This window comes from Kryptolebias marmoratus, linkage group LG22, assembly GCF_001649575.2.
Source record: "Kryptolebias marmoratus isolate JLee-2015 linkage group LG22, ASM164957v2, whole genome shotgun sequence".
NCBI lineage: Eukaryota > Metazoa > Chordata > Actinopteri > Cyprinodontiformes > Rivulidae > Kryptolebias > Kryptolebias marmoratus.
In genome coordinates, this window is record NC_051451.1 from 19,108,567 (window position 1) to 19,124,333 (window position 15,767).

At 40.9% G+C, this 15,767-nt stretch overlaps 1 protein-coding gene across 1 annotated transcript; it reads left to right on the forward strand.

Annotated features, from left to right (window-relative positions):
* LOC108244087 (atlastin-2-like) lies at positions 1–15,441 on the forward strand. The gene is made up of 14 exons (XM_025009580.2): positions 1–139; positions 4,042–4,208; positions 4,412–4,624; positions 8,901–9,035; positions 9,127–9,231; positions 9,351–9,401; positions 9,491–9,547; positions 9,996–10,088; positions 10,219–10,357; positions 10,454–10,581; positions 10,716–10,772; positions 11,721–11,792; positions 12,062–12,493; positions 13,823–15,441. Exons 1-14 carry the CDS (start codon positions 67–69, stop codon positions 13,940–13,942), a joined length of 1,842 nt encoding a protein of 613 aa, XP_024865348.1. The 5' UTR covers positions 1–66; the 3' UTR covers positions 13,943–15,441.
* Positions 15,442–15,767: the final 326 nt, after the last annotated feature.

A 15,767-nucleotide genomic window follows, 5' to 3' on the forward strand; every position in this document is an offset into this window, starting at 1 on the left:
GCGGCACGGGGGAAAAAAAAAAAAAACTTCTTCGACGTCACGCACGTCGGATTTCAGTTGGCCAAGATGGCGGAGGTGAGCGGTTCGAGGCACAGAAATCACTACGGGTTGAACTCCAAAAGCCACCTCGAAGATAAAGGTAAACCACTTTCTTTTGTTGGCTGGACTTGTAGCCGTGAGCCGATAAGAATATATCGCTGGAGCGAAGAAAACGTTTCTATTTAAGTACTTTTTTTTCCCTTCACGTCTTACTCTTTTTTTATGTCCCTCCCCGTCCGCCAAACCGAAGTCGCGGTGTTCTGCCAAATGTGGTACCCCCTGCTAGAAAGGGGTTTCCGCTAACCGCGCTCGACGCTCTGACACTTATTTAAAAAAATGTCGGTAATTTAACTATAATATGGTGTATTTTTTCGGCATCCGGTCGTCGCTTTTGAAAAAGTTTCACTGAGTTAATATGAACAGCGGAGCCGTCTTCTTAACCACTAGGACCCGGATACAAAAAACACCTGTCGGGCTTATTTGCCCGGGCGCAGTCACTTTCACCTGCATGGGCCCCTGAGAACAGGTGTCTTCTTGCTTTTCTAAAAACATTTAAACCCGCCTATAATCACATATATGCTTCAGGTACGGTCTCTCTGAATAAATAATCGTTTACATACCGTAGAGGGTTAGTAAAACTGCGTTAATCCCGTCCTAGTAATTACTGGTGTATTTTTTACTCTGGGATATTTTTACATACCCTGGTTATTATTAGTCTGCAGGCTTATCCACGTAACTCAGAGGCGACTTTCAAACACTGCTATATGTGCATATGCATATGTTAAAAAACACAAATAATCATTTAACACGAGCAAATCAGAGTAAATAAACAACTATTGTTCTTGCAGATTGTTTTACATTTATGCCTACCTTCTTTCAGTGGTGTACAAATCAGCTTTATTAATATTTATCAACTATGAATGTAGGTATGGTAAACAGCTGATAATGTATTTATAATAGTAATAATTGATTGGTTATTTGCCACCTTTTCTTTGTGTGGTGGCACCGAAACACATTTTAATATTTGTGTAAACAGTTTTAGAGTTTAACAATGCGCTCATATTTTATAAACCAGACAATGAGGTGCTTCTGTGCAGGTCTTATCTTTGCAAAATCTTAATTATTGGTATTATTGTTTAATGTTGCCACGACAATATGAATTGCGGTAAACTCATATCTTCCTCGCTCTTCACTCTCTTTTCTGCCATCACCTTTGTCTAAACCAGGTGTGGGCATCCGGACCAGATATATCACTAGTGTACAGAACATGGATTCCTCACACTTTTTATGCTCACTCATATTGCAGTGGTGATGATTTTTCTTGATTTATTGTTCAGCCCTACTACTCAATATAAGTAACGGCCACTAAAATGAGTCCACGCTTGTAGGAAATCAGCCTCCACGGCTCATCACTGACATACGGTGTGTTTGGGAATCTCTGTTATCGCAATGACCTTTATGTCTACTTTTGTAAAACGCTGGTTGCCTGTTAATCTGCACTTTGTCCTCGTTGGTTTGCCCTCCTTGACTTGTATCCAAGTCATGTGGCGGGAAGGGAAATTACTGCATCTGGATTGCTTGAATGATAGTTGACATGTTCTATAATTTGTGTCCGAATTCCTACTTCTTAAGGCTGATTAATATTGCTCATTTGAAGCGTGAACTCGTTATTTGGACTCGTGCTACAGTAAGCGGACCGTGGTGTAGTCAGAGGCTGTCTCAGATGTAGTTCAGGAGTCGAGGGAGATGAAAGCTGATTTTGGGTACAGTTCTCAGAAGTAGGCCAGCTTATATGGATGCACACCTTTCTTGTATTATCTATCATATGAGGCACAACGCAACAGGGGATATATTTGACTGTTTAGACAAACCTCTTTATTTTTTGTGATCGTTGCTCAGGCCAAACTATGGTAACTTTGTGCAGGAAAACATGGTGCCGTCACAAGATAAGTTTTTAAAAAAGCTTGTTTTAGTTCAGCTATTATTTACTGCAAGCTGTCAAGCAGTGTGTTAGCCACTTCTATCATCAAGCCTGTGTGTGTACATTCAACACGCCTAACGTTGTATCTACTCCTGTTATACGTTGTATCTACTCCTGTTATTATTACGTTTGAATATTTATTCATTTCTTCTTCCTCTCACTTTTGACTGCAACCCATCCTCCTCCTCGCAGCGTCGTTGTCTTCTCTTTCTGGCTGCAGTCCGTCGCTTTGTTTAGCCGAGTGTGGCTCTGGACCGTGGACGTCTTCGGGACTAATTTGTCTGTGAAGCAGATTAGAGTAACTGCTTCATGCCTATCGCAGCGCGTCCGGGTTGATCTCTGGATGGTCCTTTTTTGGATTTGTTCTCTCAAACGATCGTAACGCTCGACATTCCCAAATCTGGCTTTTAATCATGTAGAAGTGGGATTTATTTTTATAACGTTTGTAATACAGAACTAATAAAAAGCTGCTGCTGATGTATTTGTTTCACTTTTTTTGCCTGAAACCTAAAATTAATTCAAGTCATTGTTACATATAATATGCAAACAACTAAAAAAAATGCTTACATTTCAAAATAAAATATAAATTAGACATCTCTTTACTTTTGAAATGATGTGAACTTTTATAAAGCTTTTTAATCTTCTGTATTCAAGTCAGTTTTAGTTTATGATTGCACTTTTGTTTCAATAATGTCACCATTAGAGAAATAACAGCAGACTGAAATGCCTCGCTTTCAAGTTCAAATATATTTTGTGTTTCGGAGTACTCCGCTGCTCCACCCCTTATTCCTTAAATTTGATTTATTAGTTTACATATGGCAGTGCCTGTAGTCATGCAGTAGAAACATTAACATTAAATTAAACTGTTTGTACAGAGTAAACTTTTTTTTTTCCTTGTGTCAATAAGACAGACACTGAGTTATGTATTCAGTTAATACGGCTCAGCAGCGTACTCGTCATTTTTTTAGTTTCACCATGTTTAATGTTAGCAGTTGGGTTAAAAAAAATTTTACCAGTTAAAGAGGAATTAAAACCAATAAAGTTGTCGATTTAGTAATTCAGTTAGCGAATAGAAAGTTATGAAATGACTCTGCCTCTGCTCTGTTTTATATCGTTTGATGTTTCCGTGACTAAACTCGTCCGAAACTTTGACACATTTTGTGGCTTTCCTTTAATTCAGAATAAGGTTTATAGATCAGCAGATGTTCTGACTTTAGTACATGTTGTCTGCTTATCGAGGACTATAAACAAACTGGAAGGGCTGAGTCTCGTTAGTTTGCCTAAACCTGATTTAAATCTGACGAGAGATGTTTGTGTGACCGAATGGTTCATCACAAAGATATTTGACTGAGTAAGGTTTAGTGCTTGTTGTTCAACCTGTTTAATGCGGTACTGTTTTTATATAAGGTGCGGGGATTGTCTGTTTCAGTATTAACTCCAGGAAGCATCATTTTAATTCTGTGTCAGTGGTTTTTATATTTGTATAGAAGACGAGATTCTTGGAAAAAATACATTTACCGTCCTCAAAGTAATGCTGACTCAAACTAAACATTATTAGACATTATAATTTAAGGTTTAGTACGCTTGTTTAAATTTCAGCTAAAATACAGAGAGGCAAAGGAGGAAAACTAGAAATCTGTCCCTGAAATATCAGTATAGCAGAGAGAGAAAGTGTTAAAATCCTGGTGACATATTTTACCCTCGTCCTTTTTTCTGGCCCTTTGTGATTTTCACCACAAGGCTATATTTGAGTTTGACCTAAATAGGCAGCCCAGAGTGGATAATTGCATTTAGCCTGTCACAGAAATCTAGAAAGATCCACATCTTCTCTTGGATTCATGTTAGACATTCAGTCCTCCTCTTCTCCAAAACAAACAAAGCAAATGTAAACAAACTTGTTTCTGTCTTGCTTCAGTGTTCGTTTCCTTATTCTAACTTTGAACTTGCATGATTTATTTTTTTATTGTTTATTGTAACCAGTGCAACTTTCTTTTTTTTTTACTTTATCCTGTTACCTAAAGGTTTAAAAGACGAGGAAAATGCCTCCTTTTCGCCACATAAGCAGACGCTTCCTTTAAAGATGGCTGAGGACCGCAGAGATAAGCTGCTTCTCAGGCCCGCGGTTGAAAACTTAGGCTTCAACGACAGCCCCGTTCCCTCACCAGATGAAGGCATTGAGGAGGATAAGGTGAAGTTTTAACATCCTTTTTATTTAATCTTTCTTTGCTCTAATAATCACGTGGACTTGGTTGTCTTTCTCTTTTAGTTTTAGGGTAGGATGAGGTAATTTTCAGTTTTGTTTCCTCTCTGAAACCAGCTTTAACAGCCGTTTAATCTCACGAGTGTCTCTCAAAGTGAGCGTAAGTTCTGATTGGAAACCTATCTTGCCAGGTTGTGGTGGAAGAGGAAAAGGCCAAACCCGTCCCAATTCTCTTGGCCAATCTAGACGAGCACACCTTTCAGCTGGACACTGGGGCGCTGGAGAAGATCCTGCTGCAGGATCACGTCAAGGACCTGAACGTGGTAGTTGTGTCTGTGGCGGGGGCTTTTCGCAAGGGCAAGTCCTTCCTGCTGGACTTCATGCTGCGCTACATGTACAGTCAGGTGAGGCGGAAGGGGCAAACTCTGTTACATAAGGGGGCCAAAATTCAAAACTTGGTCTTAGCCGATCTCAATCAATATTTATTGGAAAAACACATAAATAACTGAAGTATTAGATGTAATATGTCAAATTATTCATATAGAAATACCAATTACCTTTTTCCAGTAACAAATTATATAGAATTTAGAACAAACATACTTTAATTAACAATGAAAAATAGATAAGACTTAAAAAGAAACATCATTTATGTTCATTTCCTATGCCTTACTCTTTATCATCAGCTTTTAAGTTATTTTTTAGCAATACATTTTATCACAGTTCATTAAAACAGTTAAAAAAACCCATCAACAAACATCCCATCATACAGCCACAAACATTAAAACAAGATGTAAACAGAGAAAAAGATGGCATACATTAAAGCAGACTCACTGTTACTCTGATGCACATAAACTAAAGTCAGAGACCCGACTTCTTTTCTTGGCTGCAAGTTTATCAACAAGAGTTTGATCAGTCCCGTTCATGTTCTTTGGTGCTTTTTTCCACATCAAAATCGAAGATTACTGAGAAATTAAAACTAAAAAAGGTTTAATCTGACATGTTTGGAGTCATCTTTTTCAGCACAACCTCCCAAGCGTGAATTGTAAGTTGTTTTTTACTTTTGACCTACTGTATTAACAGAACCGACCTAAAATCACACAAAAAACATAAAATCCTAATAGAAATTTGTTTGTTTTTTTACTGTGAAAATTACAAAAAAATCATAACAAAATGTTTTTACAACTTAGAATGCAAGTATAAACAGTAAACTTCATAAACATTTGAATAAATTTAACAAACAATAAAGATATTTGCATTATTTACACTAAAATGCAGGCATTGTGTCAGGCGTTTTTTTTTTTTTTTTTCTACCATTCAGAAAGGTGTCAAAAATGCCGCAATTCATTTGTGCCACTCAAAGAAACAGTTTCTGTCCAAAATAAGGCAAAGGGGCACATCACAGGCCTGACACTTCCAGGGTGTGTCAGTCCTCTTGTTGTCCACCTCACGGCAGCGTTTGCATTTCAGCCTGCCCTTGGTGGCTTTTTGGCCAGCATCCGTGGCTGAGATGATGGGCACAGGAATGTGATCCTCTCTCCTGCTCTGGGGAACACCTGCCTTCTCTACACCACAAAGCTGACACACCAGTTCCACCATGAAGTCTTTGTGTGTCATGGACTGAAGCTGCCTGGCACTGCAGATCTCACGGTGCAGGATGAAGGCGTTCGTTGTTGCAATGTCCAGGAAGTGCAGCAACAAGGTCCTGTATCCACAAGGAGTTTTCCTGTGGGTGGAGTAGTACTGGATGAGCTGGTCCGACAGATCCACCCCACCCATATGCTTATTATAAGCAATAATTGGTGTTGGGCATGGAATGCCTTTCACAGTCCACCGTCCATCTCTGTCCTTCACTCTTCTCCTCACTGTCTCACCCGAAAATGCAGGATGGATGGTGGAGCACACTGACACCTCCCGTGTGTCCATCCACTTTACAAAAACAAGTGGGCCCTCTCTAATCCACCTCACAGATCCTCTTTCACTTTTTTTGGTGAGAGCATTTCTTTTTCCTCTGGGGCATCCTTTTCTGCTCTCCCTGTAGGTGCCACATGCTCCATACTTCATGTTGGCCAGGTCCATGAACAGTTTGGGGCTTGTGTAAAAATTGTCCATGTAAATGTGGTACCCAGTGCCAAGACAGGCTGGCTGAATTAGGCTCATGACTATGTCATGAGACAGTCCATGTTCAGATGTTGCGAAAGTCTTCCCAGTGTAGATCCCAAACCTGATGGTGTACCCACTGCTGGATTCAGCCAACACAAAAATTTTAATCCCCCACTTTGTAGGCTTGTCCTTCATATACTGTGTCATTCCAGTTTTTGCCCTGGTTGCCACCATCCTTTCATCCACTGCCAGCTCCCTCCTCGGATGGTAATAAGCCAGGCAGGCACTGAGGATGTCTTCATAAAGAGGCCTGACTCTGAACAGTTTTTCATGGCCTGCTGTTCCCTTTTTTCTGTCATTTTCTCTGTCCTCCTCAGGATCACTCAGGTGAATGTTCCAAAATATCGATCTGAATCTGTCCCGTGTCATTATTTTGGAAGGAAGGGGCACAGATAAAATATGATTTTGCCTCCAATAATCCTGGAAACTTGGCAGGGACACCAACGACATGTATATCAGGATGCCAAAAAATTTGTACAAGTCATCCTCATTTATGTCAGTCCATTTGTATTTTTTTCCTGATTCTATGTTTTTTGCTGCATTTTTGTTGGTGTTCTTGCAGATTGTCCTGACTGAGTCAGTGGCAAAAAACAATAAAAAAAGATCTTTTGGACAGTGGGAGGAAAGTGTGTCCAGCTGGACCCCTGGTGTTCTTCGTGGCTGGAATCTGCTTACCTCTGGGGCAGCATCAGCCTCCTCCTCCGTCTTCCAAGGTTCAGAGCTGAGGTGTGGCTCTGATGTCCCAGCCAGCGGAGACCTGGACCGGGTGGGCGTGCCGCGCCATCCCGTCCTCTGCGCGGACCTCCGAGTGGCATTCGGTGCGCACGTCGGGGCCGGAGGCTGCTCTTCATCTCTATCCTCCTCACAAACATAAGAAGGGTCGTCCACCTCATCATCAAAGTCCTCACTCTCTGACTCTGACTCCGTGAACTCGTCAATCTCAAATAAAAGCTGCAGAGCCTGCTCCACGTTCAAAAATCTCCTCATTTTTCCAAAAAAATAAAAACTGACTACACTAAACACTAAACACACTACACTTCACACTAAATGATCTAAAAAACGCTAAATATTACAAATCGCAAAACTCACTATTGCTACCGCTGTCTTTTTTTTTTTTCCGCCTGTATTTTTTTGGCGGACGGAAAATAACTTTGCGCCTCCTTCATAAAACAGGTGTTGTATAATTTCAATGATTTTCAATTTTTTTTTAGTGGTGGGGGGGTGTGACAGCGGAGGAGGAGTTCAAAAGTCCAGCACGCAGCGAGACTATATAATCTAAACTTAAAACATGTTCAGTTAGCAACTAAACAAAATAACCGTTTCACCTATTTTTAAATCCTTTCTGAGTATGTGTTTACATGTACTGAGAAAACACACAAATGGCTCCTGGGAGCTCTGTAATTGTGTAACACATGCTGTCAGCAGACGTTACAAAAACAGGTGGACTCGATGAACAAGTGCAGCAGATGAGATTACAGCCAGCTCTCACATTTGTTGGTCACAAGGAAGGACAGGCGCTTCCAGCTTAATCTTATCTGAGATCCTTGCTGATTGTTTTGAAATGTAAGACGTGGTCCACGGATCTAAATCTGAGTACTTTTTAACTGGTATCACTCTACAAGAAAAGAGAACTTTAACTTATTCTATTTTTTTTAATACAAATTTTTAATTTTTAGACTCATAAGCCCAAACTTAAAATGAATAAATTTATAAGTGACGCAAAATATGACACGCTCACCCAGCCAGAAGCCCCCAGGATCACTTTAAGCTCACAAAGACTATTTATGGCGCAACAACTTAGGCGCATTTGAGGAAAAATGTTGTGTGTGGGGTTTGAAACCGTCTCTCGGCCGCTGTGCCGCACAAAGATCTGAATGCAAGTCTCTGCACGTTTTCATTGACGCCGTTGGTTACGAACCGTTAATGTTAACAAGTGCAGACAACTTTCACAGCTGTGTTTTGGGGGAAGTTGTGATGTTGGGTGCATTTTCAGATCACAGGTAATTCTTAAAAAATAATTGATTCTCTGTTTTCAAACCATGAGTTGAAACGGAGTTGCACTGCTGAGCAGGAATCAGTCTTTCAGCAGATACTCTGATGTAAGTCTGGTATTCACTTTAAAAACGCTGTTTCCTACCTTTTGGTTAGCAGCTTTTCCCACATGTCACTAAAATAAATACATAAGGCTCAGTTGAGTTGCTATAACAATCTGTTCCCACACTAATAGAAATGTTTTGTTAGAGGAAAATGAAATGAAGTTTATGGGGTTTTTTCCCTCATCTTTTTGCAGCTCTTGTTACACAGTAATTCATTTAAACCTGCTGCTGTTAGCCCCTTAAAAGAGGAAAAACATAAAGCCTGATATTTTTGTCTGTATTGTATTATTTGATGCCACGGTTATTTAGGCACTCACTGTGGGTGGATTCGGCTCACAAGAGTGAAGTTAATTAAACTGAATTAATTATAAATTAGGGTTTCTATCTTAACAAATCCCTATTTTTAATCCCTATCCTCCTGCAGCCGAGTGACTCGTGGATGGGAGGCGATGATGATCCCCTGACAGGGTTCAGCTGGAGGGGAGGCTGCGAGAGGGAGACCACGGGAATCCTGCTCTGGAACGAAGTGTTTGTGGTCGACAAGCCCGACGGCACCAAGGCAGGTTTTCTTCAGCCGTGCCGATCACGAATGTCCGATATCCTTTATGTTTATGACCTATAACCAACCGGACACTGGCTGCTGTCTACAGGTCGCTGTGCTCCTCGTTGACACTCAGGGAGCGTTTGACAGCCAGTCCACCATAAAGGACTCTGCTACCGTGTTCGCCCTCAGCACAATGACCAGCTCCGTCCAGGTGACGTCTCAACATGTTCTGTTTCCGGAAAAAAAAACTTCCCCTCTCTGGTTTGGTCACTAAAAACATTTGCATGTAGATTTACACTCACATTTTCTGTTTTTATTTTTTATTTTCAGGTGTTCAACCTCTCACAGAACGTACAGGAGGATGATCTGCAGCATCTGCAGGTTTGTGTTGTTTATTTTTCTCACTGGGATGTTGCATTGTTTACTGTTTTTTTTATTTTTAATGATTTGTATTTATTTTTTCTATGAAGCTCTTTACAGAATATGGCCGGCTTGCAATGGAAGACATTCACCTGAAACCTTTCCAGGTACTGGCTGTTTCTGACGGCTGTATTCACGTTATTAGAATATCTTTTGTATGTAGAGCTTCAAAGACTTCTGGGTTTTCCCATTTCTTCTGCTAAAGTCTTATTGTTTTTCTGTGTAAATGAGAGAGAAGGGATTGATGTTTGTGGCTGGATCATTTGCCCGTTTCTGGTCCAATTAATGCAACAACAATTTTGTGTTTTAACCTGTGGGAGTGTGTACAGTAAATGTGACTTCTATAGCATCTGGGAAGTTCTATAGCTAAGAGATTTGGGACAAAATGTACACATAGAAATCCCAATTTATTGGAATTGGATGCATTTTATTTACTTTCCATCATAGAGTTAAAACAAGTGACTTTGGCAACATGAGCCAACATTACCGTCTCATTGGAAGTGTTTTTATTTTTCTCATTTTCTGCCTATCTCACTGTATTTCTATGTTTTTCAGTCCCTAATGTTCCTGATTCGAGACTGGTGTTATCCTTATGATTATGAGTACGGACTGGAAGGAGGAAACGCTTTCCTGGATAAAAAATTACAGGTGATATTCAGTAAAGTCCAGCTGAAAATGCACAGTTGTTTTGGCCCTGTACACTACCAAGATACAGTGGTGATGTAGTTCTCTTCTGAGACGTCAAAAGCTCAAACTCGGGCTGTTTTGCTGATTGCAGCTTCGAGAGAAACAACACGAAGAGCTGCAGAACGTGAGGAAGCACATTCATTCCTGCTTCTCCAACATCAGCTGCTTCCTGCTGCCACATCCTGGCCTTAAAGTGGCCACAAACAGGGACTTTGATGGCAGGCTGAGAGGTGAGACCTAAACACCACACCTGTACTCACAATGTGGCGTCATGGCTGTTGGCGTCCACGCATCAGAAACGTAACGTCTGTTTCTGTATCTTTCAGACATACAGGATGATTTTAAAACTAAGCTGGCCGAGCTGATACCTCTCCTCCTGGCCCCGGATCGACTGGTAGAAAAGGAGATCGCCGGGAAAAAAGTCACCTGTGGAGAGCTTGTGGAGTACTTCAGGGTGCTGCAGCATTTTGCCAAACAAATGGAAATTTCACATAAGACATCTGCCTTGTGATTGAAGTTTGTGTGATTTTAATAACTTGTGTTTTTGCCACTTTTCTGATCATCTCCATTGTGTTTCCATTCTTGCAGTCCTACATAAAGATCTACCAAGGTGACGAGCTCCCTCACCCAAAGTCTATGCTGCTGGTCAGTCGCTGCTCGTTTTACAAACTCCGTCTGTGATTTGTTGGGAGGTTCGAACGTTCTGCAAGTTTCTGCGTTCAACAGATTAATTAGTGGCAGCTAAGGATGTCAGGAGCGGGCAAAAAAAACAAAACAAAGATTGTTACTCATTAGTTTCAAGCAAGGACGGGTGGTGGGTTGTTAGAAAATTATTTCTCAATGCAGAGTCCAAATAATTTGGTTCTTTCATCATCTAAAAAAATCTGATCTGTCTGAAGCACAAGTCCTGAAGATATTCCACTCTGATCAGAACCACATGGACTCAGGAGCACTTTGGAAAATCATTGTTGTAACCCGTAACTATAATAATATTCAAGTAGGAAGCTGTAGAACAACACTGGAGCAAACAGCTGCTGAGTTTGTGTTTTTAAAGACTATGATGCAACCAGAAAAAGAAGAAGAAGCCGTTGAGCATCGGAAATTGTGTATTTGGTCATGGTTCACACTGATTTCTCCTCCGAAACCACAACAAATAGCACCCCCAGTGCTCAAAAAGATTAAAGAAGGTTAATAAAACAAAATATTAAAGCTGTTTCAGTGTTAAATTTAGGTTTTATATCCTTTAAAATTACTTGAAGTTTGGGGTGGCTGTGGCTCAGGGGGGGAAAGCAGATCTTAATTCATCTCAGTGTCACCTTCCTGGTTTAACAAATGACATAAAAATGTTTTGCTGAAGATTTTGAGAATCATTTTTCTTCTACTCATTTAACAATTTCTTTTATCTCGTTTTGGGAGATTTTCAGATTTTATTGAAATATGGGTTTTAAATTTAATTTCTCATTGTAACGTTAAATAGATGAAGATGGATGATTTTCATCCCAAGGTGGGAAATTCCACACAATATACAACAGTATCCACAAACTTGTGCATAATAGTAAAAACAGTAATATATTTGTTATTATTTGTTCTCAGGCAACAGCAGAGGCCAACAATTTGACAGCAGTGGCAAGAGCCAAAGACTCGTACAGCAGAAACATGGAGAAGGTAAGGATTAATAATTCTATCACTTTGAAAACAGCCCACCAAGTGTGTTGTGGTTTAAAATGTTGCAAAGGTGACTGAAAGCTGCTGGAAATGATACTTTTTCTTTGTTTAAACAAACTGAACATTGTAATAATTACATGGATTAAACTGTTCAGCTTCCTGCTGTTTATCGGATGAGAAGTAACCACTTATAACCACTATAAAAATCGGTGTAATCTTTAGCCTGTTGGATTCAAATCCTGCTCTCTTACGCCTCGTTTGTCCAACAGGTTTGTGGAGGGGGCAGGCCCTACATGGCGCCGGCCGACCTGGAGTGCCGCCACAAGGAGCTGCGCGACGACTCGGTGGACTTGTTCCGCTCCGTGAAGAAGATGGGCGGCGAGGAGTTCTGCCAGAGCTACCAAAAGCAGCTGGAGTCCGAGCTGGACGAGGCCTACGCCAACTTCGCCAAGCAGAACGAAGGCAAAAACATCTTCTACGTGGCCCGCACCCCCGCCATGCTTTTCGTCGTCATGTTCGTCACCTACATGGTCTCTGGCATAACAGGCTTCGTCGGCCTGAGCACGCTGGCCTTTCTGGCCAACCTGGTGACAAGCGTGGCGCTGCTGCTGCTCTGCGTCTGGGGATATGCCAAGTATTATGGAGAGTTTGTGGAAGTGGGACAGTTGATCGACCAGCTGGCCGATGCGCTCTGGGAGGAGGTGAGTAGTCGGAGTGAGAGGTGTAACTTTTGTTTTTGAAGATCTCTAAAAATTTTACGACCTAAAAAGGTTAATATTTGTAACGGTTTGTCTTGTTTAGGAATTTAGGCTCAAATGGAAATGTTTTGGGTATTAAGGCATTAAACGGCTAGTATTAGTTTGGGTTATTTTACGTCTTTTTTCCTTTAAGATTATAAGAAATTGAAAGTATTAATTAAATACTGATATCAGGCACAGTTTAGAACATCTTTGTTGTTTTAAACTGAGCTAAATGTATAAAGATTGGTTGTGAAATAGCTTGTGGAGATGTTCGTTTACCTGTTTGCATCATTAAAAAGCAGCGCCTGACTCAGAAACCTGCTCTGTAAAAATGAAAACTGAATGGGTGGAGACAAAGTGGCATCGCTGCTGAGGAGAAATGGAGCAACTTTAAGATGTTCTGATCAGTCAGCTTCCTTTACTTACACCACAGACACAATCTGTCCTAAATCCAAGCAGCAGCAGCTTCAGATTTTGTGCTGGGGTTCTCTGGGAACGCCTCATGTAGTGCGAGGAACGTCACGACTTTCACCTTTTTCTGAAGTTATACTTGAGTTGTGCTGAGCCCAAAATAAATGTCCCCAGCTGCAGACTCTGTTCTTGTGACATGAACGTCCTCCCACGTGTTATCAGCAGCTTGTTATCTTCCTTCCCGAGTCCATCAGGTTCTGGTTCAGAGCTCCTTTCTCTGGAACGCAGCCAACACTTTCTTCATCTCAGTTGCTGCGCCACCCTCTGCTGTCACCGAGGAGAACAGATATGGAGTCGGTGTTTGAGGCTTGTTCCTCACTCCTGCTGTTGGTTCTCCTTCTTTCCCCCGATTAGACTCTGTGGAATGATTTATCCGGATTAGCGTTGCAGAGACGTAGTAGAGTGCCGTGTGGATGTGCGAAGGGGAAATGAGGGCACAGATTGTTGTAAAGCACTTGGTTGGCTAGAAGGTTGCCATATAAGGACAGTCCATTTACCATTTTTCTGGTTTAACATGTTGGAGACTTCATCCTGGTTTTGTTCCTTCTTTAATTTGTGTTTTTTCAGTTTCTGTCTTTGTCTTAGACAGTTTGGGAGAAACAATTGTTCTCACCCAAAATCCTGTTGTTGTTTTTTCTCCTACAGATTATGAAGCCATTAAATGAGAATTATTTTAAGGAAAGCACCAATTTTGTTTACATGTTTAGACAGTTTGGGGATGACAATCGTTCTCTCCTAAAATCCTGTTTTTATTTTCAGGTTGTCTTTGTTTCAGACAGTTCAGGGATATTAATTGTCATTTCTTTTTGTCTGCTGCAGGTTCTGAAGTCACAAATCGAACATTATATGGAGGACAACGTCAGACAGACGGTGGTTAACTCGATCAGAGCCAGCCTGACAGAAAAGGGCTCGACGCAGACCAAGTTAAAGACTCACTGACCCTCTTCGTCCCCCCCTGACGTCCTCATCGCCCACACACTGTCCAGCTGTAGAACTGTGGACTTAGTTCAACACCAAAGCTGACCTTTTTTATTATTTTAACAGTTCTTCTTTTGCCCTGGAAGACAACCCTTCGCTGCTGTGTTTTTATCTGTATTGGACCTGTATCCCCCCCCCCGGTGCCTCACGTTACCTGCTGCACATTCACGGGAACGAGGCGGACCTGCAGGATCCTCTGCTTTGTTCACAGATGTTAGCTGGTAGGAGGCTGCAGCCGCCCCAAGATCAAGCTGCTATTCAAAGAAAACTGACACCTCTGAGCAGCTACCAACATCAGCCGTAAGCCGAAGCCCTTTAAAGTGCGCGTAACTATTTCACCTTTAGGCCAGTTTGCTTCCAGTTCGGATCCGAGCGCAGCTCTCATCCTGTCAGGAAACCGACAACGGGAGTCATTCTTCAGTTAGATTCTGTCAACAAAGCTGGAAAACGGTCAGATTATCTACAACTTTGAATCGAAATGCAGGAAATGAAAGAAAGCTGTATTTTATTTTATTTTATTTTTTATTTTATTTTTTTTTACCTTTTAAACACACTACCAGGTGACGTGTATAATCAAACTCCTGGGCTCAGGTTGCTTCTGGATCGGAGAGATCTTTGTGTCCATTTTCTGTTTGTGATAAATAACTGAAGAGCTGCTTATATAGATGTTGTTTTTTTTTAAATGTTTTTAATTGTAGAAACTTATGAAGCCTTTGAATCAGCCTTTTGTGTCTTCAGTGTTCGGCCCTCTGCGTGCTGTTAGGAGCTTTTAGAAGACTCATTGATTTTAAGCTTTTTATTTTTGAAATCCACGCCTCTTGTTGAAGCTGCTCCAGCTCTGGCTGGTTTAGAAACTGAAATAGTGTCTTTGGGGGCTCCAGCTCAGATATTCTCACTCATCCACGGTTTGATTCTTAGTTCAGATGCAAACAAGCTGAGCTTCAGGGCTTCAGGTAAACGTTTGTAACGTCCCCGTGTCTTCACGCAGCTTTAACCGACGCTCAGCTCGGCTCTGAGCATCGAACCTGATACGTGGTTCAACCTTCGCCTCCTGTTTCGTCCTCAGAGCTGGATTTCCCCCCAGAAACAGCTGAGTAAAAAGTCGTTTAGTGCACAGCAAAGGAAATGTTTTGTTTTGTTTTAGTGAGTCTCCTTTTGAGTTGATTCCACCCCCTGATTTCTCTTGTTAAACACCAGAATCCTGTTCGGTTTCTTCTCTGTGCTCCTGATACGACTCAGACGTTTGTGTTGCTGGATTTAAATAAACTTTGTGCACAATTTAAAGAGAATCAGCTGACGATGGCTATGTCCTCCTCTTGATTAACAAACCAATCACTGCTGAAGGTTTACATAATTTTAATAAGAGAAAAGTAACAGAGGCATGGTCGTTAGTTTGGATTCTGGTAATTTATTTTTTTGATTAAACTGTATTTTAATAAATCAACACAATTCTCTCTTGGTTTTTTTGTTGTTGCTGTATTTTTATGTCAAATGTAAGCAAAGCGCAGCTTGTTGGGCAGTAAGGAAATCTAATTCACATGCTACATTTTTACTTGAGTTTAGTAAACTTAAAGCTTAAGGGTTTGTTTTTTTAAATTTTTAGAATAAAACAGCATCTCATTGTGGCAGGAACAGTTTATAATTAGGACTATTAACTAAACAGATCCACATCTGAAATATTTATTTTTTTACAATTTGCCTATTTGGCCACATGATGGCGCTGCAGTGCAAGGAGAAAATATCCCATCCAAGTTTGTTTACTGATGGCTTTAAAAAGATGCTGCTT